The sequence below is a fragment of the Stegostoma tigrinum genome, chromosome 1 (assembly GCF_030684315.1).
Source record: "Stegostoma tigrinum isolate sSteTig4 chromosome 1, sSteTig4.hap1, whole genome shotgun sequence".
Classification (NCBI taxonomy): domain Eukaryota; kingdom Metazoa; phylum Chordata; class Chondrichthyes; order Orectolobiformes; family Stegostomatidae; genus Stegostoma; species Stegostoma tigrinum.
The window spans coordinates 151,986,563-152,012,951 of NC_081354.1; the positions used below are offsets into that span (position 1 = coordinate 151,986,563).

Consider the following 26,389-nt stretch of genomic DNA (forward strand, 5'->3'; position numbering starts at 1 on the left):
TCCTGATTACTATGCTGTCCACAATTTTGCTTTCTCCTTTTAGAGTAATTCTCATATCATCCATTTACTTTATAAGGACATATATTCGCACACATTTAACACTTCAGTTAAGTCCTCAGCTTCAAAATAAAGTTTTTCTTTTCTATTCTTAATAGTTCCAACATTTTTCTAAAGATTTCTGTTTACACTTGATGAACATGTTGCAAGTTTTTGAAAAGTAAAAGTGCAACGCAACATCTATTTGCTATAGTTGATGTGCTTGTCCTGTGGCTGTAAACTATTTGATTTCAACTTACACTAATTTTAAACACAGTCTGGTGAGCTATATACCAACAGCAGTATGACTGCCATTACAAAACAGCCATCAGTTAAAAGAAAATATCCAACAAGTTAGAAAGAAAATGGCAAACAATGTAGTTTTCCAGAGAATATAAAAAGTATCAGAAATAGTTTTAGAGATAATGGGAACTACAGATGCTGGAGAATCCGAGATAACAAAGTGTGGAGCTGGATGAACACAGCAGGCCAAGCAGCATCTTAGGAGCACAAAAGCTGATGTTTCGCGCCTAGACCCTTCATCAGGAAGGATGAAGGGCTTGGGGACCGCTTTGCAGAACACCTCCGCTCAGTTCGCAACAAACAACTGCACCTCCCAGTCGCAAACCATTTCCACTCCCCCTCCCATTCTCTACATGACATGTCCATGATGGGCCTCCTGCACTGCCACAATGATGCCACCCAAAGGTTGCAGGAACAGCAACTCATATTCCGCCTGGGAACCCTGCAGCCATATGGTATCAATGTGGACTTCACCAGTTTCAAAATCTCCCCTTCCCCTACTGCATCCCTAAACCAGCCCAGTTCGTCTCCTCCCCCCACTGCACCACACAACCAGCCCAGCTCTTCCCCCCCCCCCACCCACTGCATCCCAAAACCAGTCCAACCTGTCTCTGCCTCCCTAACCGGTTCTTCCTCTCACCCATCCCTTCCTCCCACCCCAAGCCGCACCCCCAGCTACCTACTAACCTCATCCCACCTCCTGGACCTGTCCGTCTTCCCTGGACTGACCTATCCCCTCCCTACCTCCCCACCTATACTCTCTCCACCTATCTTCTTTACTCTCCATCTTCGGTCCGCCTCCCCCTCTCTCCCTATTTATTCCAGTTCCCTCTCCCCATCCCCCTCTCTGATGAAGGGTCTAGGCCCGAAACGTCAGCTTTTGTGCTCCTGAGATGCTGCTTGGCCTGCTGTGTTCATCCAGCCTCACATTTTGTTATCTTAAGATCTAGACTGTTCAATTTAATTTAATTTGTAATTTTAACAGAAATGTGACAACTGAAGTTTGAGAAGGCCATTTTAAAATGGTCCTCAGTCCTGTTTAACTAAAAGACCACGGTGGTGAAATAATTCATTCAAATGTTTTATGTTTATTGAAGTAAATGCAGAATAATTATCTTTAACAATACAATGCAACCAGTCCATATAATTACACCAGCTCATGGCTCCTGACTAAATAAACACATATCTCTTACATAAATAAATGAGAAGGAGGCCATTCAGTTGCAAACCACCACTTCTGCAGGAAGGGAGTTGTAAAACTTATGACCCACTGAGAAACAAAAATTACCTCAGGTTGTGTTTAAATTAAGCAACGCTGATTTCTAAACTTTAACCCTTAATTCTGTATTGTCCCTAACATGAACATTCTATTGGCTGTCTTCATTATTTGCTGTACCCACATACTAGCCTTTAACTCATGCACTTACTCAGATCCTACCACCCCAATCCCCTCAAATTTATGAGTTCTGCAAATCTCTCAACAGTTAGTTAATATGATTATTATCCTGTCATTCTTTCTACCAAAATGGACAATTTCAAATTTTCTGACATGAAACTCTAGTTGCCCACTCACTTAATCTATCTATTTATAGCCTATGTCCTATGTCTCCCTTCAGAACTTACTTTCCTACCTACATTTTTGTGCTATTAGCAAATTTGTCAATGTACATTCCACCTCTCCATAGAAACCATGTATATAAATTGTAAATGGTTGAGGTCCCAGATGTAACAGCTTGTCAAATGTCTTTTCAGTTTACTGCTAGCCAACCAATCTTCTATCATGTGAATATAGATCTCCTAGACCATGAGCTTTTATTTTCCACAGTAAGTTCTGAGGTGGTACCCTATCAAACAGTTTCTGAAAATCAAAGTGCAGGACACTTGTGGGCTCACATTTATCCACAGCATGTGCTACCTCAAAGAAGCTGAAGTGATTGGTTAAATACGATTTTCTTTTCACAAAATTATGTGGACTCTGCCTGATTACCTTGAACTTATCGATGTTCTACTAAAATGTGTTCAATAGTAGCATCTAGCATTTTAATTTGATAGAAGTTTAACTAATTGGCTTATTGATTCCTACATTCTGTCTTCTCGTCCTTTTGAATAAAGGAGTTAAATTTGCTATCTACTCTTTAAATGGAGCAATACTAAATCAAAGTAGATTTGGAAAATTAAATCATGCATCAAGCATTTCATCAACCACTTTTATTTAAAATCCGTGGTGGGTTTGGGGGGAGGGGGTTGCGGGGCGGGAGTCCATCAGGAACAAAGCATTTGTCAGCATGCAGTGCCAACAATTTACTATGTTCTATTACTCTACTTCCATCCTCTTTAATTTCTAGATTTATCACAGGAATCTTACTCATATCCTGAAGAATTGACTGTTGCAGAATACCTTGAATTCATCTAGCTTTTCTTTGTTTTCTATTATTAATTCACCATACTTATTTTTATAGGACCAACATTCACTTTGTTAACACCTCCTCTTTAAATATTTATAGAAACACTCACTATCTATTTTTCCAGTTCTGGCTAGCTTTCTCTTGTATTTCAATTTTGCCCTCTATTAACTTCTTGACTTTTTTTATATTCTGTCCAATCTTCTGAGCTACCTTTAGTCAATCATTTGCTTTTTCTCTTTATTTGATAGTATTTTTAATAATTCTAGTCAACCACAGAAGTTGGGTCTCTCCCTTGGAATTTTTCTTACTCATCGGAAGAAATCTTCAGTGAATTCTGAATTAATGCTACAGCATCTCGATTGTCTTTTAAAATTGACATATAATTTAACTTCATTTATCAACACTGGTTCTGCTGAATTGACTGAAGTTCTTTTGACTTCTTCCTATTTGTATCCATCTGCTATTGGTTATGGCTTTTTAACCATTTTTTAAAACTCTTCTCTCGCGCTGTTTCTCCATACCTGCCTCAGCAGAGCCATTGGCATCATCAGTTCCAATTGGCTTAAATAAAATGCACTTGATCAGTCTTGGATAAATTGAGCATCATGTGCCCAATTTCATTTTGTTCCCTTCAGGATGACGATCATCTTCCTGGATTCTCTTCCGATTATCTCATGACTGAATCCATGAGAATATAAATGCAATAAGGGGATCTTGTGAGGCAAAGTAGTGTTCCCAGTGCTGGACGAAGAGGCCCGGTTTCATGTCCCACCTGCTCCAAAGATAATATCACTGAACAAAGTTGATTTTGAAAATATCCATAAAAGCAATAGATGTTGGCCTAGTCAGTGACACCCTCATTCCATTCAGGAATTCATAAAGTGTCAGAAGCTGTCAGGAGATGTTCTTACAAGCTCATCCCAGTTAATTTCTAACTTTACAGATCCCCACCAAAATAACAAAGCACCAATAAAGTACTTTTTGTCTGACTAAAGGACTTGTGGAATCACTTCCTATTGATTGATATCATCCCAAATGTCTAACTGATATATCTAAATTTTCCAGAACATTCCATCAATATCTTTTAATAAAACTGACCCTTTGTGAATGTGCAACAGCAGCAGCTGAAGCGTGGAACACATGAGCTAAAACGTCATTTTATTCTTCAGAGGGAGGGTCACATTGAGGCTTTGAAGTTGTTTCACTTCAACAGGCTTTTGTAAATGTTTGCCCTCCCACTAAAGTGCATATCTCAGCATCTGTTTATTTTGACCTGAGGCAGTGTGGTACTTCACATTAACACAGTCATGCGGGCTGCAGTCAACCACTATACGCTTTTTCAGTATCTTACTGATCACAATTGAACCAAATGTAATTTAATACAAGACTTGTTTGATCATTGCACATAACTAATCTTAAACTAACTGTCAGTAGATAACCTAAATAAATAGTCTGATGCAAGAAGACTTTCTACATCAAGCAGATGTTCGCTTGCACATCTGCTAATGTGATATACTGCATTCACTGTACCCATTGTGGCCTCCTCTACATCGGGAAAACCAAGCAGAGGCTTGGGGACCACTTTGCAGAACACCTACACTCAGTTCACATTAAACAGCCTCACCTCCCAGTCGCAAACCATTTCATCTCACCCTCCCATTCCTCAGACAACATATCCAACCTGGGCCTCCTGCAGTGCCATAATGATGCCACCCGAAGGTTGCAGGAATAGCAACTTTCATTCCACTTGGGAACCCTGCAGCCCAATGGTATCAATGTGGATTTCACAAGCTTCAAAATTCACCCCCCCCACCACCGCATCCCAAAACCAGCCCAGCTCGTCCCCGCCTCCCTAACCTGTTCTTCCTCTCGCCTATCCCCTCCTTCCATCTCAAGCCGCATCCCCATTTTCTACCTACTCAACTCATCCCAGCCCCCTGACCTGTCTATCCTCCCTGGACTGGCCTATCTCCTCCCTGTCTACACGCACTTCTACAGGCTCCATCCCCGCACCTTTATCTTGTCTGTCTCCTCTCCACCGATCTTCTCCTCTATCCACCTTCGATCCACCTCCTCCTCTCTCCCTATTTATTTCAGAACCCTCTCCCCATCCCCCTTTTCTGATGAAGGGTCTTTCCTGCTCCTAAGATGCTGCTTGGCCTGCTGTGTTCATCCAGCTCCACACTTTGTTATCTCGGATTCTCCAGCATCCGCAGTTCCTATTATCTCTGATGCAAAGGTTGCTCTGGTATATGAACCCCACCAGGTCCAACAGTCTCTTTCTCTACAATATCAGGTCAATTTGTCAAACTCTACTTTCAGCACAGGGCTACATTTCCAGCTATCAGTTATACCTCAGAATCTCTACAGTGCAAAAGCGGTCATTCAGTCCTTTGAGTCTGCACTGGCCCTCCGAACAGCATCCTCCATCTAACCTCCCACGCTTTCCACATAATACCGCATTTGCCATGGCCAATCCAACTAAACTGCTCATCGTTGGATTGTGGGAGGAAACCAGAGCACCTGGTGTAAATCAATTCATAACTGGAGAGAACATGCAGTCACCCAAGGCTGGAAATGAACCTGGGTCCTGGTGCTGAGAGAAAGTAATGGTAGCCACTCAGCCACGGTGCCACCCTTTGTTCTCTCTCTTCCTGGGCATATGTTACTTACCCATATCAATTAGAAACTCAAACTCCCACAGCTATTTTGACTCAATTTCCTTGTATCTATACCCTGTAACATTCTATTCACAATCACAGATGCCCAGAAAATGTCATCTCTCAAACTTCCGAAATGGCTCCTTTTTCCTTAACTATTGTGGCTGACTGGATCCTCAATTGCTTAGGTTCTATTTTCCTCAATTCCGCTCTCACGCTCCCTTTCCTTCCTGGAACCATGGCACTCCTTCTGCTCCCCTTGAATTCTGTCAGCCTCCACATAAAACGGATTATTTTCTGCCATTTTCACCACTTCCAGCATGATGCCATAACCAACACCTCCTTTGTTGCCTAGTTTCAGAAGAAACTGGACTTGTATTTGAACCAAGTGGAAGAAATATGAAATCTCAAGTTATTTGCTAAAAGAATCTAGTCAGAAGATTTCGAAACTTAAAATATGAATATTTACATTACAGCAGCCAGACAAAACAAAAACTGAATTACATGAAGATCTATATTCTAGCATCCAGAATCAAGACAGGTTAAACATAAATTAACTTGCTGATTATAAACTATAAACTATAAACTACATATTAAATGGTAATAACAACTGAGACAGACCCCATGATTTGGCTCAGCAGTCACAAAGTCCTTCACCAATCTATGAAGAACACCGACTATTAATCCAAGTATGTAAACCAATTCTCAGCTGACAGTAGAATACAGCTAGGCCGAGGTCACGGCCATCAGAAGTCGCACCCACCTACAAAATATACTCACCTCACCAACTTTATGTTGGAACTACAGAAACAGCTGCAGCATCTGCTTCGGGATCTGGCATTTGTCTTCTTCAGTTTTTTAGCACTGTACCAACATTAACTGCGAATACTGAACTCAGATGACTCAAGGTCAAAGGGGCAGAAGGTTTAGAGAGGATGTGAGTAAAAAGAACAAGACTCTGGAAACTTAATCTAATGACGACTATTGCAGTAAAAATCTAAAAACTCATTTGACTCGCTAGATGTCCTTTAGAGGGAAATTTGTCATCCTTACCCAGTCAAGCCTACACATTATTCCAAACTCTCAGCAATGTGGTTGAAATGTGAAATAGCCGAGCAAAGCACTCATTTGCATCAAGCTATGCCAACGTCTCAAGACCACGTGGCACTGGACCAAAGCTCTGATAAAAAGTCACTGGACTTGAAACGTTAACTCTGCTTTCCCTCTCCAGCTGCTGCTAGACCTGTTAAGCTTTTCCAACCATTCTCCCCGTGTCTGCATGGATTCCCTCCGCGTGCTCCAGTTTCCTCCCACAGTCCAAAGATGTGCAGGCTAGGTGGATTGACCATGTTAAATTGCCCGTAGTGTTCAGGGGTGTGGGGGTTATGGGGGGTGGGTCTGGGTGGGATGCTGCAACGGGCAGTGTGGACTTGTTGGGCCAAAGGGACTGTTGCAGCACTGCAGGGAATCTAACCTAAACTATTGTTGTATTTAATGTACCAACATATGAAACTCAATGAAGAAAATAACAGTCTACTGAGTCCTTCCCATATATTTGTGTTACCATTTAGCATCATGACCCCAATTTCTCTCAGCTGCCAGTTGTGTAATATCTAAGAAATGTCAGTATAAATAGATACACTAGTTGTAAGTCAGATTGATGGAAAATAAACAGTTGGAAGGTATTACTTTCTGACCCTTGAAAGCAATCAAAAAGAGTTTATCAGTTAGGTGGATTAGACATGGGAAATGGCAGGTTACAGGGAAAGGATAGGGTGCTCTTCGGAGGGGCGATGTGGACTTGGTGGGCCGAATGGCCTGTTTCCACAATGTCGGGATTGTGTGAAAACAAAATTCCATAAATTCTATGAGTTCCAGTGTGCCAGTGTGACCACAATGCACATCATCTAACACCCCATCTGTATTCTGGCCAATATTATCCAAGGTCATGAATTCATCCATGTCCTTTGAATATTTGCAATGAATCAGTACTCACTGCACAAATGTGGAACAAGTTTACAAAGCTTAACCGTCATCTGCGCAAGGAAGAATACAGTACTTGACCTCAATATTCCTCTGTTTTGTAATGCATTTAGCAGTCCCTTAATACTACAAGACCTTTTTTTTCCCTCAAAGCCACTGCAATCAAACCTCAGCAAAATGAAAAACTGCATTTATGCTTTGTGCATTCGCAATGTCATATTTGTGGCTTGAAACCTATTTCACTGTCAACATTCATCTCAATCACCACCATCGGCCGCCAATAATGCAGGTCTCTTACGAGTTACCTGGCAATCATCATGTTCTTCTCCTCCAATTGCACATGCTCAATAGCAGCAGTGTGCACCAGCTACAAGATGCATTGCGGAAATTCAAAGAGCCTTAGACACCTCCTTCCAAACATAGTGCCACTACCTCCGAGCAGGGCAAGGGCAGCAGATACATGGGAACACCACACCTGCTATTTCTGATCAAAGTCATTCGCCATCCTGACTTGGAAATATTTCGCCGTTCCTTCATTGTTGTTGGGTCAAAATCCTGGAATTCCGCCCCCCCTTTAGTATTGTAGGTCGACCTACAGCACATGGAGCTCACCAAGGGCAACTTGTGGCAAGCAATGAGTGCTGGTCTAGCCAGCAATGTCCACATCCCATGAATGCAAGTTAAAAAAAATCTTCGTCAGCATCAGTACCACCTTTATTCCAACAAGATGTTTTGTGGGTGATTGGGATGCATGCACTGTTCAGACTCCCAGCAGGAGCCTAGACAGAGGTCCAGAGCTGGTCCAAAAGTCCATTCTGCCACCAGTTAAGTAAACTAAGTAAACATGTGATGTATTTATGCAATACGTCCACTATCTACACCATTCACGTGAAACACTGAGGTTTGGCTATGAACAGTGCAGATTGGTGAATACCGGTTGCATATTTTACCATCGAGAGGGTCCAGCCTCAACGGCTACTGGGTCAGCAAGAGAAGGAGCAATTGAATTTCAGGCCATTGTCTCTCCTTTCTTTTTTGTTTTGAGTGGAACAGTCCATTGCACAGTATTTTGTGCAAGAGTATATAAAAGGGAGCAGCACAAATAGGCCGTTTGACATGATGCACCTGCTTTGCCATTGAAAACCATGAAGGTCATTTCTTCTACATTAACAGGATGTGGGTATCACTGGCTGAGAAGGTGGAGATTAAAATTTGGATCATCACAGCTTAGCTACCTTCACACATTAACTAGTGGCAAAACAAAGAGTAGTTCTGGCAGCAAGGAAGCGAACAGCCACCCATTCTAGTTGTAGAATGGCATTCGTATAGGTGGGACCGCATAGTATGGAGGGAAGGTCTTACGAGGAAAGGCTGATGGACTTGAGGCTGTTTTCATTAGAGAAGAAGGTTGAGAGGTGACTTAATTGAAACATATAAAATAATCAGAGGGTTAGATAGGGTGGATAGGGAGAGCCTTTTTCCTAGGATGGTGATGGTGAGCACGAGGGGGCATAGCTTTAAATTGAGGGGTGAAAGATATAGGACAGATGTCAGAGGTAGTTTCTTTACTCAGAGAGTAGTAAGGGAATGAAACGCTTTGCCTGCAACGGTAGTAGATTCGCCAACTTTAGGTACATTTAAGTCGTCATTGGATAAGCATATGGATGTACATGGAATAGTCTAGGTTAGATGGGCTTCAGATCGGTATGACAGGTCGGCACAACAGAGGGCTGAAGGACCTGTACTGTGCTGTAATGTTCTATGTAAACATCAAAACTGGTTAAAAGGTGCTTGCAATTCCCTTTGAATTTAACAGTTTGCTTATTGATGTTTCCCTTTCACAGCTGTGTGATCAGTTTGGGCCTAAACCAACCAAAATTATGTATCCTATTTGATTTACTTTCAGCTAAATGTGTAAGCTGCACTCACAATTACACAATCCTCTTCATTTAAGGGGCTGAATTCCCCCAGTGTCTCCAAAGCTTCAAAGCTATTTTTCTTCAAATACGTACTATGCTAAAACATGAAACTGTAACTGAACATGACGACCTTTCAAACTATTCAAACATCAACACTGAGCTCAAAAAAAGTTCTTCACTCATTACTTTCTCAAATAAAATTTAGAAGCAGATGCCACCTTATCTCCTTCATCTTTCTATTGTACATTGTAATGATGTAGAGGGAAAATGACAGACAACCACAGAATGCTTCATGTGAAATGAAGAGGAATTGGATGAATGTTCACATCGCAAAGGTTGAAAACATTCGTACTTCACACTAAGAGACTACATTTGATACAAAGATCATTAGCCATGGGGAATATAGAGGTTGGGGGTGGGATTGGGTGGGATACTCTTTGGAGGGTCATTGTGGACTCAACGGACCAAATGGCCTGCTTCCACACCACAGGAATTCTATGATTCTAACTTGTCCAGCCTCAGTGCAAAGAGCTTGACCTGAAACGTTCTGATGACACATGGACTTATAATGATTCTTCTTGCTTCTTGCTAGTAATATCAGAGATCGTGAACAATCCATGGTACCAGAGCCATACATGATAGAACACGTGGAGGCAAAACAATTCCATATTATACATGTTTAAAAACAGCAGTCCAGCCTTGATAATTATGCCTAATTTTCAAGATTTATCCCACCAAACATGAACACCTTCCCCAAATATTCTGCAATTGCATGAAATATTTCTTACTTTTTTTATTCAAGATTATACCTACACGCGAGTGTAACCGGCAAAGGTAGCATCAATAGCTCATCCCAAATTACCCGATACAAAGTGGTGATGAGCCATGTCCTTGAATCACTGCAGACACAAAGGTCGGAGGTGTCGTTGACAGTGTAGAGGGCTGTTGTAGGCTGCAGCGGGACATTGACAGGATGCAGAGATGGGCTGAGAGGTGGCAGATGGAGTTCAACCTGGATAAATGCGAGGTGATGCATTTTGGAAGGTCGAATTTGAAAGCTGAGTACAGGATTAAGGATAGGATTCTTGGCAGCGTGGAGGAACAGAGGGATCTTGGTGTGCAGATACATAGATCCCTTAAAATGGCCACCCAAGTGGACAGGGTTGTTAAGAAAGCATATGGTGTTTTGGCTTTCATTAACAGGGGGATTGAGTTTAAGAGTCGTGAGATCTTGTTGCAGCTCTATAAAACTTTGGTTAGACCGCACTTGGAATACTGCGTCCAGTTCTGGGCGCCCTATTATACGAAAGATGTGGATGCTTTGGAGAGGGTTCAGAGGAGGTTTACCAGGATGCTGCCTGGACTGGAGGGCTTATCTTATGAAGAGAGGTTGACTGAGCTCGGTCTCTTTTCATTGGAGAAAAGGAGGAGGAGAGGTGACCTAATTGAGGTATACAAGATAATGAGAGGCATAGATAGAGTCGATAGCCAGAGACTATTTCCCAGGGCAGAAATGGCTAGCACGAGGGGTCATAGTTTTAAGCTGGTTGGTGGAAAGTATAGAGGGGATGTCAGAGGCAGGTTCTTTACGCAGAGAGTTGTGAGAGCATGGAATGCGTTGCCAGCAGCAGTTGTGGAAGCAAGGTCATTGGGGTCATTTAAGAGACTGCTGGACATGTATATGGTCACAGAAATTTGAGGGTGCATACATGAGGATCAATCGTCAGCACAACATTGTGGGCTGAAGGGCCTGTTCTGTGCTGTACTGTTCTATGTTCTATGTTCTATGTGGTGTCAGTACACCCAGTGCTGCGAGGAAAGAAAATCCTGGATTATGATCCAGTGAGTGTGACAGAATGACAATATAGCTCCAAATCAGGATGGTGAGAGGTTTGGAGGGACATATTCCCTTATTTTCAGATGGTGGGCTTCCCTGTACATCTACTTACACTCGTCCTTCTGGTGGTAGAAGACACAAGTTTGAAAGGTGCTGTTAAAAGGACCCTTGTTGAGTTGAAGTGTATCTTGATGGTGGCATATGCTACTGTACTGTGTGTCGGTGAAAAATTTAAGGAGGCAAATGATAAATCAGTAAAGAGGGCTGATTTGTCCTGGATAGCAACAAACTGTTTCAATTTAGTTTGAGTTGCACTCATCCAGGCAAGTTCAGGATATTCCATTACATGTCTGACTTGTGCCTTATGGATGGTAGATCTGCTCTGCGGAGTCAGAACAGGAGTTGTTCACCAGGAATCACTAGTCTCGGATCCCAATTTATAGCCACAGATTTAGATGCAAGGTCCAGTTAAGTTGCTGGTCAAGTTTAACCCCAGGATGTTGATAGTGGAAGATTCAGTACTGGTAATGCCATTGAATATCATGATGATACACTTAGGTTCTGTTGGGTGAACTCAACAAAAAGGACACAGGAACTTTTGAAATTCAGACTAACCAGTGAGTTGAAATGCAATTTTGAAGACCAACACTGGACTCCTGGCCAGATGAATCTACTTCATGACTGGAAGAAAATCCAAAGGCCAACCTGCAGCTTGTTTCTTGGAAAGTAATAGCACTTAGACAACCTGAAATGAATAATGCCTAACTATGGCACTTGAACGTGCATCAGTACGTTCTTGTCTATCTGTCATTTTTCACCAGAAGCATTGCAAAGTAATATGTTAACTCTCACAAAGATTGTTCAGCATTCTTCAATGTGAAGCCAAACTACACAGTCTAGGAAAGCAAGGATTTAAGCCCCAGTACTGTGTTTGGTGCATGATAGCTAACCTCAGTACTAATAATGGGTGAAGAAAAGGCTATAGACCCTGCTCAGGATACCTATGTTAAATGATGAGAATTGCTCAAAAACAGGAGATAACACCAGATTCATTCGTATTGGTCACAAACCCGTCAATCATTTATTGTTCAGATTCATTGAGCACATACAGACAGACAGTCCAGATTGAATTCCAGGAGAGAAGAGTGGAAATTGGAGTGTATCAGTTATCAAAAATAGAGTAGAACCATGACAGCTCTTAATCCCCTTCTAATCCCAAATGACCATGTATTGGCAACTCTAAATTGTCACTGCCTCACTTTTAAGGCCATTTGTGAATCACAAAAGTAAACAAAAAAAGTAGACAAAACTGCTTTCCGTGCTTCCCATTCTCCCAAGAAATTCCAAAACTGCTGCTCTTAGATCTGAAACTTATTTTTATTTGCAGTTTAAATCTTACTCCACCTCAGTCAAACAGGAATCATTTATGTGGCTAAATGACTACACTTGATCCTGTCACAACTCACTGAAGTAGCACCCTGGGCCCAAGCCCCACAATTCTCATAAGCTGTCACAAAAGTTTAAGGTTTTAAATTACATAAATTCCGCACGCCACCCCCCCACCCCAGATTTTCAGATCCAGATAAACAGAAAGCACAACCAAGTTTCAGTACTTAACATGGATTACTATTTGTTAAATGTAATTAGAATCTAGGTCTAGGTAAACAGTCATAAACCATCAGTTTATACACTAACAATTATAACATTAATCTATTTATAATTGCACCCTTACACAGACAAACAAAGATAGTAGATGAAAACTGAGAGGGAGTTTAGTGGTTGCTATAAACAAAGCCAAATACTGCAGTTGTTGGAAATCTGAAGCAAATACAGCGAATACTAGAAAAACTCTGCAGATCTGGAAATATTCATAGAAAAAGAAACAGGAGTTAATGTTTTGAGTCCAGTGTGCCTTGTCTTCAGAACTGGTGGCTCTGACATATGGGTTGTTAGACAACTCTTTTGCTGGACAGAACTTTCCTTTTCAATTTTTCAGATGCTTTGCAAGATACATAACATGCTGGTTTGCTTTTAAAAGGTGTCTGACTTATCAGTTATAAGTCTCAGCTTGCAACTGCTGAAGCAAAGATTAATTGGCTTGCTTCTCATTTAAAATGGTTTTGACGACAGAGAACACAGTGTTTATGCTGGGGAGATCAAAACACTTCTCTCCACCTTGTTTCAGCCCCAGTTGCTCAGTTACCAGGGAACCCATTGCATGGTTGTTGTCAAGTAAAAGCTTTTGATTTTGATAACCGATCACTGGTGCATAGATTTCTTGTTGCCACCCCCAGACACATCTGTGTATAATCCTTCACTGATTTACAACCACTTGAATTACCGTTTGTTGAACCAGTTGATTAAACAATGCTCGCTCCAAGTATCTGAGTCATACAGCAGAGAAACAGACCCTTTGGTCCAAGTAGACCGTGCAGACTGCGTTCCCAAACTAATCTAGTCCCATCTGCCTACATTTGGTTTGTACCCCTCTAAACCTTTCTATTGATGTACTTATCCAAATGTCTTTTGAACGTTGTAACTGTACCTGTGTCCACCACTTCCTCTGGCAGTTCATTCCACACACCAACATTCTGCTGTTAAAAAAAGGTTGTCCCTTGTGTCCTTCTTAAAATCTTTCTCCGCTCACCTTATGAATATGCCCCTAATTAAAAACTCCCCCACTTTAGGGAAAAGACCTTTGCTATTCACCTTATCTCTACCCCTCATGGTTTTATAAACCTCCATTAGGTCACCCCTCAGCGTGCTATGCTCCAGGGAAAGAACGTCTCAGCCTGTTTTTATAACTCAAGTGACTTGTTTTTCAGAATACACAACCATCCTTTAAAGCACTGGTTTGATCATAGTTCTGTTTCATTTCAGCCCATAATTTAAACAAAAAGCAGCTCAAAAATAGAAACACATTATTTACAAAATTTTAACTTCTCCATTCCCACTACAGGGGCAATCTGATCCTTTGATTATTTTTAGGATTTAGTTTGTTTTTGATATTAGGCACTGAATGGAAAGATTTCAGACGGAAACTTTACAGAGGAGGGATTGAAAGATACAAATCTTTCAACAAATAGAAAGCAACTGAAAATTCAGATATTTTGTTCACTTAACTGATAAAGCACACATAAAACCAAGAATTCCTTGAGGAAATTCAATTTATATTGAGACACTGATATCGATCAATTTCTTGATAGCATGCTATACAGTAGTACTAATACCACCTGCATACAACTACTTCCGCATGAAAACAAACACTTGGTCACAACCAACTATCACTCACGACAGTGCAGTTCTCATTCCTTTTCAAGTGTCCTAACCAACTATCTTCACAAACAACACACTACCCTTCTGGACCATGTAATTTAATGCGTGACTGAAACTGTTTGCTGTTCCTAAAATGACAGCATCACCAGCAACTGAACAAGGTTAATTAAAAAGTCCAAGGTTTGCAGCCAATATTCTGTACTGACAGTTTGCAATTGTGCTCACAGTAGTTTTTTTTTAAAGCAGCTCTTGCAGAACAAAAATTAAATCAATGCACGACCAGATATCAACTTGAAACTTTAGCTACAAAGTTTTCAGACAGTAGTATTGATAACAAATCATGACGAGCAGTGGGCTAATCAGTCTCTTGATCCTGCTCCAGCATCAAATAAGATAACGGCTGATCTGATTCTATTTTCAAATCGACATTCTGCCTACTTCTGATAACTTTTCAAGACTGATCAAAGTACCAAAGCTTCATCAACACCCTGAAAGATGGTTATTCTTAAGACTTTAATGTGTGCAAAATGACAAATGTTTTAAGACTGAATATAATGCCTTTCATGACTCATTACAAAAACATATTTTGCATATAAAGTAACACATAAAAGCCAATGTATTGGCAAATATGCTTGGAAATGTTTTTAACACCTCCCAAGAATTTCATCTAAATGGTTTTAGATCAACAGTTTTAGAATGAAATTGATTAACTGGTATCGCCTACAAAGGTCTGGCAGACCACTTTCTTATATTCATTCACAGGATGAGGGTGTTGCTGACCAGACACATTCATCGACCAACCCTAATTGTCCAGAGGGCAGTTCAGAGTCAACCACATAGCTATGGGTCCAGAGTCACATCTAAGCCAGAACAGGTAAGGAAGGCAGTTTCCTTCCCTAAAGGACATTAGTAAACCAGATTTTTCCTAAACAATCGACAATGGATTCAGACTTATCATTAGATTCTGAATTTCAGATATTTATTGGATTCAAAATCCACCATCTGCTGTGGCAGGATTTGAACCCAGGTCCCCAGATTATCTGGGTCGCTGGATTAACAGTGCATTGATAACACCACTAGGCCGTCACCTCCCCCATGTTCCGTTCTCCTCTCACTCACAGAGGGGAAAGGAACATGAACACAACTTGAAGCTTAGAAAACTTAGCAATATCTTATCCTAGATGCCGATGGGTCACTCTTAAAATTATTTTCTAACACAGACGTTTTCCCCTTCTGATTAGCTTGCATCTTCTCTAATTCCTGAGTAAACTCTGTTTGTAAAACCTAGCATAAGAAACCACTAAGTTATGATGCACAAAGGGGAAAAGTATTATGATCAGCTAAAAGGTACAAATTAGATTTAATTGGCAAAATTAAAAATGTGAGACACCTAAAGGAAAAATTATTCCAATACTTTTGAGCAAATTAGCTTAGTTTTCCTCTGAAAACTCACATCTATGATAACTAAGTGCTATCAAAACAAATAAAAACCTAATTCAATTTTTCATCAGACTTTGTAATATGGGTTTTCCAGCCAACAGATTTATTTTTTCGCCAGCTGCCTATGTAGAGTATACTGAACAATGTACACAGTATTACAATTTGCTCCAAATGGTTTGCTTTATAAAATAACCTTGAGACACTTCAGTCTTAAGTGATAAGATGTCTTAACATGTTCAAAACAATGTTCCAAATTGCAATGTTTGTGATATATACTTTAATCTGGTGAACTTCCATAGTCAGGCAATCCTCACTTCAGCTTTTCTTGAGCTCCTCATCTGAAGACTTCTGATTCAACTAAGACCAATGTTAAGAAAAACTGAACTGAATTATTTCTCATTCATCAAACCACTTTTAAAATCAACGTTAAACTGAACAGGCCCCATCTTGCCGGACATCTGCAGCTTCTAGCTGACATCAAGGTGCAAAACCGGTGGTGTGAGACAGAAGCATTTTTTTCACTCAATACTGCAAACAAAAATGCTGCCAAATCAATTAAAATAAAATATATTTAAAAACCCTGGCCACAGAAAATAAGTATGAGTTTGCTACAACTCTGCTTCTTTTCACTCACTCTCAAACCAGATTTTGAAAGAAAGAAAGCAAACCCAGGTAAGAAGAGAAGAAAAATCACCACAAAATTGACTATGCCTCTGTACACCTGAATCTATCCCTATCTTGGTAAATAATTCAATGTGAAGATTTTTTTGTTCATCAGCCATCCCTAGCTGAATCACACATCTCTGTAGTAATGCATATTTATTCAGTAAAATACATGTGACTCAAGCCAGGAAGCAAACAATTCCCTACCTTGTTTCACAATACTTACACTCACCTGTGTTGAATTTCTTCTTTTAGGAACAGTACCTTGATTCACTGGATCATCTTTCACAGAAACATGGCTGCCTTTCATTATCAACAATGTATCCAACTCACAGAGTTCAGTCTGTCATCAAGTGTCTGCTTTCACCTACATTTACTAAGTTGTAAAGGAATGATCTATGGCTTCAGTAGTCTTGCTGTCAATGATCAACTGAAGGTTACAGACTTAACCAGTAAAGCTGGGTTATATCAGATGGGAATGCAGACCTTGAATACACTATGCAAATGAATACAAGTTTGAAATTTAACCCTTCAAGAAATATTTCGGCACCAATATCAACTGGAAAGATCTTTAGTCAAGGACACTCCTTTGTTCTTTACAGTGCACATAATAAGCTTTCCAAAATTCAGGCTTTGTTGCCTGCAGGAATTACCTCTGACATGATGGCACATCTTTTGAAATTAGGTGTTTGCACTTAATTTTAAGAATACTTTTGTGAGAAATGCTTAAAATAAAGCTGCACGCTAGGGCACCAAGCCTCCTGCTCTGTGACTTCAACAAAGTTTTTATATCCAATTTGCCACGAATTCCCAAATCTGTCACAACATTCAATTGGTTCAAACAGTGCAGGTGGTTTTATGTCATACCTGCTGACTCATTGACTTGTTAAAGCTAATCATCAGCCTACCACAAATCAATTCATGTGATATAGAAGCAAAATACTGCAGATGGGTTCAGGATTCTTCAGGGTTGAGGAACATCCTGGACTTGAAACGTCAACTGTTTCTCTCTCTCCCTCCACAAATGCAAGATCTGATGAACATCTCCAGAATTTTCTACATTTGTTTCAATTCCTGTTGTGGTCACTACAGTATAAAACAGCTAATCACTTATACTGCCATTGAAATTGGAATGAACGAAAATAAAATTACACTGGTAAAAGGTGATTAGCTGCTTGAAGAGAGTTCACAGGTTACTGCAGAGGCTCTATTGTTTGCTCATTTTTCCTTAATCTGTTAACTAAAACACATTCTGAAGGAGGGTCACTGGACCTGAAGTCTTAACTGTTTCCTCTCAACAGATGCTTTAAATCTTAGAACATACAAATGTACAGTGCAGAAACAGGCCCTACAATCTATGACAGGCAGCAGAGGAGCAGGAAACCTGACATTTCGGGTCCGGACTCCTCCTCAGCCCATATTTGAACAAGGGTCCTAACCCAAAAAGTCAGCTTTCCTGCTCCTCTGCTGCTGCCTGGCCAGCTGTGTTCCTCCAGCTCCACACAGAGATCTCGGACTCCAACATCAGCACTTCTTACTATCTCTTTGGTCCAAGATGTTGTGTCAAGCATGATCACAAATTAAACTAACCCCTTCTGCTTGTCAGTGGTTCTATGTCCGTCCATTCTTTGCAAATTCATGTGCTTATCTAAAAGTCCCTTAAATGCCCCTATTGTATTTGCGTCCATCACTATCCCTGGCAGCGCATTCCAGACCCCCACCACTTTGTATGTAAAAAAAAACTTGCCCCACACAACTCATTTCAACTTTCCCCCTTTCACTCGAGATGCATGACCTACAGTGTTAGACATTTCAACTCTAGGAAAAAGATTTTGACCATCACTCCTATCTATACATCGCTTAATTTTACAGACTTCTATTTAAGTCTCCCCCCAGCTTCCTCTGTCCCTCAGAAAACAACCCGACCTTTTCTAGCTTTTCCTTCTAGTTTATATGCTCTAATTGATACAGCAGCCTGTGAAACCTCTTCTGCATCCTCTCCAAAGCCTCCACATCCTTGCTGTAATGTCGTGACCAGAATTGAATGCAACATTTTAACTATGACCTAACCAGAGTCTTATAAAGGTGCAACATGATATTCTGACTCTTGTGCTCAATTCCCCAATCAAAGACAAGCATGTCATATGCGATTTTTTTGTACTTTTTCCAGCAACTTCTGTTTTTGTTACTACATCGCAGTATTTGTTGTCTAAACTACACATTCCTGTGATACAATTTGCAAGTCATCAATTTCACATCCACTTTTCCTGCACTGAGGAAACAGAGCCCTCATTTCTCCCACAGCAAAAGCTCAATGAACTGGGTCTCTGGTTAAAACTTCTTTTTGGGCACGATGTATTTTAACCTCAGGTGCAACCTGTTGCACTTCAATTATTTCAAAAGCAAATCAACATGGGCTGAAGTCACTTGACAAGTCACTTACAATATGTGAAAATGTGTAAGAATGCGTGCAATACTCAATTGTGAGTTATGTTTTAGTCAATAAGGCGATAGAAAATGATTACTTGAATTTTTCATAAAAAAGACTTTCAGACTGTACTTGATCACATTGCTCAACATGCATTTTAAAATTTAAGGATTTTAGTTGTCATCTTTCTTCTTGTCAGAATTTTTATCCTCTTAGCCAGCAAAATTTTTTTAAAAATTAGCCCTGGAATCTAAGCTTACAAATCTGTTGGCAGAAATTCATTGTTAGAATTATTAAGAATGTGTCACCTTCTTTCCAGATGTCCAAAAGAAATTGTTGGCAGCATTCAAGAAGCACCTGAATGAATACATGAATAGGTAGGGAATGGAGGTATATGGATCCTGTAAGTGAAGACAGTTTTAATATGGAAGGGCAAAATGTGTTGCCACCGGTTCTGAGGGCAAAAGGGCCTGTTCCTGTGCTGCACTGTTCTTTGATTTTGTGGTGGGAAAATACTTTGGCGACAGTGACCACAACAGCCTCGCATTTACCATAGCCATGAAAAAGGGAAAGGAGCAGTTACCAGGGGAAGATATTTAACTGGGGAAAAGGAAACTATGACGCTATCAGACAGGAGTTGGGAACTACAGATTAGGAGCAATTGTTCCACAGAAAGGGCACAACAGACATGTGGAGACTGTTTAAGGAGCAGTTGTTGTGAGTGGTGTATAAATTTGTTCCTCGGAGAGAGCTAAGAACGGGTAAGATTAAGGAGCCTTGGATGGCGGGAACAGAGGTGCTTCTTGTCAAAAAGAAAAAGGCAGCTTACGGAAGGTGGAGGAAGCAAGGGTCGAGCACAGCTTTAGAGGATTACAGGCTTGCTCGGAAGGAGCTCAAAAGTGGACTGAGGAGGGCCAGGAGGGGGCACGAAAAAGGCTTGGCAGGAAGGATTAGGGAGAACCCGAAGGCATTTTACTCATACGTGAGGAATAAGAGAATGATCAGGAAGAAGGTAGGGCCGATGAAGGATAGCATAGGGAACTTGTGCGTGGAGTCTGTGCAGATAAGGGAAGCCCTAAATGAGTTTTTTGCTTCGGTTTTCACTAAGGAAAGGGACCTTGTTGTGAATAAGAACTTTGAGAACAGGAAAACAAGCTTGAACAGATCGAGATTGAGGAAGTTGATGTGCTGGAAATTTTGGCAAACATTAAGATTGTGAAGTCCCCAGGGCCAGACCAGATTTATCCCAGGTTGCACCGGGAAGCAAGCGAGAAAGGAGGTTGCTACGCCGCTGGTGAAGATCTTTCTTCCTCACTCTCCACGAGAGTCGTACCGGAAGATTGGAGGGAGGCAAATGTTGTTCCTCTTTTCAAGAAAGGGAATAGGGAAATCCCTGGAAATTACAGGCCAGTCATTCTTACGTCTGCGGTCAGCAAGGTTTTGGAAAGAATTCTGAGGGATGGGATTTATGACTATTTGGAAAAGCATAGCGTGATTAAAGGGAGTCAGCATGGCTTTGAGAGGGGCAGGTCATGTCTTACAAATCTTATTGAGTTCTTCGAGGAAGTCACGAGACAGGTTGACGAGGGTCGAGCAGTGGATGTGGCGTACATGGCCTTCAGCAAGGCATTTGATAAGGTTCCCCACGGCAAGCTCATTCATAAAGTCAGGAGGTATGGGATACAGGGTGATTTGGCTGTCTGGATTCAGAATTGGTTGGCTGACAGGAGGCAGAGAGTGGTTGTAGATGGTAAGTATTCTGCCTGGAGATCAGTGCTGAGTGGTGTCCCGCAGGGCTCTGTTCTTGGGCCTCTGCTCTTTGTAGTTTTTATAAATGACTTGGATGAGGAGGTTGAGGGGTGGGTCAGTATGTTTGCTGATGACACAAAGGTTGGAAGTGCCATTGATAGTATCGAGGGCTATTGCAGGCTTCAGCGAGACATTGACAGAATGCAGAGCTGGGCTGAGAAATGGCAGATGCAGTTCAACCTGGATAAATGCGAAGTGATGCATTTTGGAAGGTCAAATTTAAATGCTGAATATAGGATTAAAGGCAGGATTCTCGGCAGTGTGGAGGAACAGCGGGATCTTGGTGTTCAAGTGCATAGCTCCCTCAAAGTTGCCACCCAAGTGGATAAGGTTGTTAAGAAAGCATATGGCGTTTTAGCTTTCATTAACAAGGGGATCGAGTTTAAGAGCCACGAGGTTATGCTGCAGATCTACAAAACCCTGGTGAGCCCACACTTGGAATATTGTGTCCAGTTCTGGTTGCCCTATTATAGGAAAGATGTGGAGGCTTTGGAGGGGGTGCAAAGGAGGTTTATCAGGATGCTGTCTGGACCGGAGGGCTTGTCTTACTTGGAGAGGTTGACTGAGCTCGGACTTTTCTGTCTGGAGAGGAGGAGGAAGAGAGGTGACCTGATTGAGGTGTACAAGGTAATGAGAGGATAGAGTCGATAGCCAGAGACTTTTCCCCAGGGCAGGGTTGACTGCCATGCAGGGTCAAAGTTTTAAGGTGTTAGGAGGAAGGCATAGAGGAGATGTCAGCGGGAGGTTCTTCACCCAGAGAGTTGTGAGCGCATGGAATACTTTGCCAGTGGTAGTCGTGGAAGCAGAGTCTTTAGTGACATTTAAGCGACTGCTGGACATGCACATGGACAGCAGTGAATTGAGGGGAATGCAAGTTAAGTTATTTTATTTTTGGATTAGGATTATTCCATGGCACAACATCGTGGGCCGAAGGGCCTGTACTGTGCTGTACTTTTCTATGTTCTGTGTTGTTCTGGCATCTCAAGTTGAATAGGACTTTTCTTCAGAACTGAGGGGACTGGAAAGTGATAGCTTCTCTGCTATTCAAAGTAGTATGGGAGCAACAAGTAAAACATGGTAAGGGTGCTCAAAGCAAAAGGAAAGGCGAATATTAAGGATTTGGGCATGTGGGATAAGTTATAATATACATGTTAACGGTAGGTGTAAATCTCAGAAAATAGGTCAGCACTGCTAAGAGCAAACCCATGCCCAAGAAACTTAGAAGGTAATTATAATAAATGGGTGTTTATGATCTGAATTTGTCAAACATAATGTTGACCCTTGAAGGCGACAAGGTGCCGATGTGGGAAAAAAAAGCTGCTGTCCCTCCAAATTCTATTTGGTCACTTCTGAATTAGAGCAAGATGGTGCTTTGAAATACTAAGAGAACAGAACGTCAGGGTCGTCCTTATAAAGAAAGCTAAAATGCCCTGCAACGTGGTCAACCAATTTGTGTTTGATCTCACTGACAAAAAGCAAACTGTATTACGAGCAGTAAATAATGTTGGCTAGATTGAACGAAGCACAAGTAAAAACAGTACTCCATTGAGCAAGTGTGTTTGGGACGTTGACAGTGAGGAAGGAGGAGGTAGAAGTGTTTCACATTCAGGAAATCCATAGGTAGGTGGTACAGTGATGTCAGTGGCTGGAGTCAGAGTAGGAAGAAAAGAGGTGTTACAAGTGACAGAGCAGTAGACCAAGGTTTCAGGAAGGCGTGGCCCCTGTTGAATGCTGACGAGGAGAGGGTAACATGTATTTGGCATCCATGTGGAGGCAATTCAACAGGTACTATCGGAACTTCAAGTCCAGCTCTATGCAAAATTTAGAAAAAACATGAACCTTGAAGCTGATGACGACTGAGCTGTTTGTTGTCACCAGTCACAGTTCACTCGGCTGAATGATGCAACTTTCCAATTTGAAAAGTTATTGAAGTGTGTTTCCTAAGACTGATTTAAAAAACACATTTCCTTTGTGGTTATTGGACTAGAATCTATGATTTTTGTCATAAACTCAATTTTTTTTTGCAGAAGATGGAGGAAATGGCAGAGGTTGATCCTGAGAATATATAGGCTGGTAGAGTGGAAAGTGAGGACAAGGGAGAAGCCCAACTGTTATGCTGGGGAATGGGAAGACATGAGAGTAGAAGTACAGGAAACAGGAACATACGAACAGGAGTAGCCAATTCAGCCCATGGCCTAATTCCATTGATCTGCCTTTGGCCCAAATCCCTTAATACCTTTGCTTAACAAAAATTTATCTCTCTCAGATTTAAAATGAACGGGTCTAGCAGCAACTGCCATTTGTTGAAGAGTGTTCCCAACATCAACCACCCTTTATTAACATCTCTCCTTAATGGTCCAGCCCTAATTCTCACACTATATCCCCTGGTTCCAGAATCCCCAACTGGTGGGGATAATTTCTTTGTCTACCCTGCCTTTTCCTGTTAATATCCTGAAGACTTCGATCATATCATCTTAACTTCCAGTCCTCTAGATATAAAAGCTCACATTCCAGTCATTTTCATGTTGATTTTCTGTACCTATTTGAGATATTTTAAAAATCTATGCACCTGAGCCCTCTTTGGAAATAGGTTGGAAATGACTGAGGAAAATGCTAATCATGATGGGGCAGGGAAATTCTTGATTGAAAAAAGGAAAGATGCAGTGGGGTTTGGATGAACGATATCCAATGTATTTATGGTAACTCACATCAAGTCTAATCCATCCAACACCAACAATGGCTCCTAGGCTGGTTAGACTTCAATCTTATCATTCTCATCATGTTTTTCAAACCGCTTTTCGGGCATCCTCCTTCCTTTATCTCAGGCATTCTGCAGCCCCCTGACTTCTTCATTACGGCTTGTTGACATATCGGATATTCGCCAATCTGTGATTAACAGCCATGTCTAAATCACATCATACATTCCTGAAACATCATCTCTTCTCAGCTGACCCAAAACATGAAATCCTTTGCCAAGCTTTGTCATACATAAAAATATCTTGTCATGTGACTTGATGTCAAACTATCATTTCTAGCCGTAATTTTAATGCTTGACATTAACCTCTCTTTTTCGGAATATTTAGGAAATTCAAATGAATTGTAAATATATTACACAAGTAGCATTTTAGGTGGTTTACAAGCTGAACAAAGAAGCATAAATATTTTCATACAAAGAATGTGTGTCCTTGAGATAAGGTTCGAAAGGAAAGGATTTGGCCGTGATTATTAAACACAGTTTCCAGCCAAACAAGTCAAATGCATCGCAAGGACATTTGATAGCAATCAAAATATTTCATTTCTATACTGAACTAACTGGAAAGACCACATTTAGAATACTGCATTTAAACCACTACATTACATCTTTAGAAAGTTATTTGCTTTCAAGTGTGGGTAAGGATAATTAAGTAAATTATGTCGTGCTGGGCAGTTAGCTCAGTTGGCTGGGTGATTCACTTGTTATGCAGAGTGATCCCAGGGTTCAATTCCCACCCTGGCTGAGGTCATCTGAATGTCCTGTCTTCTTAAACTTGCCTCTTGCCAGAGGAGTGGTGGCATTTTTAAAATTTATTCATGAGATGAGCACATCATTGGCTAGGCCAGCATTTATTGTCCATCCCTAATTGCCTAGAGGGCAGTTAAAATCAACCACACTGCTGTGGGTCTGGAGTCACATTTAGGCCCGACCAGGTAAGGATGACAGTTTCCTTCCTAAAGGTTGCTTAAAGGACATTAGTGAACTGGATGACTTGTAAGCTTACTCTCAGCTGTCTCTCTCTCTCTCACTCTCAAGTGAGACAACAACCCTATAGCGTTTTAGGATTATCATGATTTTACGTTCACACTTTTTTTTTTACAACTACAATTGCACTTTACATTCTTTATTTGACAGTGAAAAATGCAAACACAAGACAATAGTGTTCTTATTTTGCCGTGTACAGACGTCACTTTCTGGAAGGGCCAAGATACGATGAGAAGCCTGCTAAAAAAGCATATGCCATCTTGGCGTTTATTAGACAAACAGTGCAAATGCAAATTTATATTACAGCTTTATAGGAACACTGGTTAGTCCTCAGCTGGTGCACTGCAATACAAGATAGGTTTTTAGGTATCAGTAAAGGTCTAAAACTGATTTACTGGAATACTTTTGAGAATAGGAAGTTTCAATTATGTGGAAAGGCTGGAGAAACTGGGAAGCACACTCCTTTGACACATGAAAAACAAGCAGAGATTTCATCCAACTGCTCAAAATGATTAACAGTTTTGCTACAGGAAATAAGAAATTTTTCAATGGCAAAAGTATGAGCAATGAGTCATCTTGCCCAGATGCAAACCCAGACCCACAGTTCAGTGTTTCCTTTTAATTCATCCATGGGATGACGGCATCACTCACTTAGCCATGAGAAGGTCATAGTGTGCTGCCTTCCAGAAACATTTATTGTAAATAGAGCCACAACAGGTAACAGAACGATTAGGGAAGGGGTCCCAGGATTTTGACCCAGCAATTCTGAAAGAATGGCAAAACATTCCCAAGTCAGGATGGTGGGTGGTCTTGGGTTTGGAAATGTATTGACTCAGGGGCCTTGGTGAATTTTTTAAGTGCAGAAACAGATACACACTGTTGCTGCTGCATGTTGGTGGTAGTGAGTGAATGTTTCTGGATGTGGTACCAATCAGGCAGGCCGTTTTATTCTAGATGTTGTCAAACTTCATGAGTTATTATTGGAGCTGCACTCATCCAGACAAGCGAAGTGCATTCAAAGATCCTGACAACTGACAGAAATGGTGTCAATCCCTCTGACTATACTGGTTCCTACTACAATTGCATTTCTTTCTGTTACATTACTTCCACCTCTATAGTCAGCTTGGTCATCCATGCTGCAGCCCTCAATGTCAGGCAAACAAGGCAAATGAACATCAAACCTGTTGGGCTATTTCTTTTTTAAATACATCCATAGGATATGGGTGTTGCTAGCTGGGCCAGCATTTATTGCCCATCACGAATTGCTCAAAGGGCAGTTAAGAGCCAACAGAATTTTTGTGGGTCTGAAGTCACATGTAAGCTAGACCAAGTAAAGATGACTAATGTCCTTTAGGGAAGGAAACTGTGAACCAGATGGGCTGTTCTGACCATCAACTGTGCTTTCATGATCATCAGACTCTTAATTCCAGATTCAAATTCAACTATCTGTTGTGACAGGATTGGAATCCAGGTTCCGAGAATGTTAGATTAATAGTCTAGCAATAACACTGTTGCCTCCTTGTTCTTGTACAGGAATGGCACTCTTGCACTCCTGCCCTCTGGGTATGCTTAAATGCCTCCCTTGCAGTGATACTTTCCTGTTCCTGGACCCTGGCCAAAGCAGAAAACCCTGTCTGAGGAGGTTCTAGTATCTCCTGGTACAAGGAATCCAGGTAAACTCCAAACTTCTCTCTCCCAGAGATGTCTCACTGCTGAAACTGCTCGAACCCCAAATAATACCAGACACACATTTGCCTGGATTAAACTAGGTGCTTGATTACTTGACTCAGTTATATGACACTTGTTTTTATATATTTTAGGTCTTGCTTGTGTCAGGAAGGACATACTAGCCCGGGAGCGTGTCCAGCAGAGATTCACACGGATTATCCCC

General features: G+C 41.1%; 1 protein-coding gene across 10 annotated transcripts in view; it reads right to left on the reverse strand.

Moving 5' to 3' along the window:
• nedd4l (NEDD4 like E3 ubiquitin protein ligase) overlaps positions 1 to 26,389 on the reverse strand; it is a 418,475-nt gene that overhangs the window by 168,252 nt on the left and 223,834 nt on the right. Inside the window, exon 1 of one of the 10 annotated variants that reach the window (XM_059649481.1) lies at positions 16,755 to 16,947. The exons of 7 other annotated variants lie outside the window; for them this stretch is intronic. In XM_059649481.1, coding sequence (XP_059505464.1) covers positions 16,755 to 16,832 — 78 coding nt within the window. In that variant the 5' untranslated portion in view covers positions 16,833 to 16,947. Of the gene's footprint in view, positions 1 to 16,748; positions 16,948 to 26,389 lie in introns of those variants that run through there. 2 more of the 10 variants (XM_059649480.1, XM_059649495.1) reach the window with 2 other exon arrangements.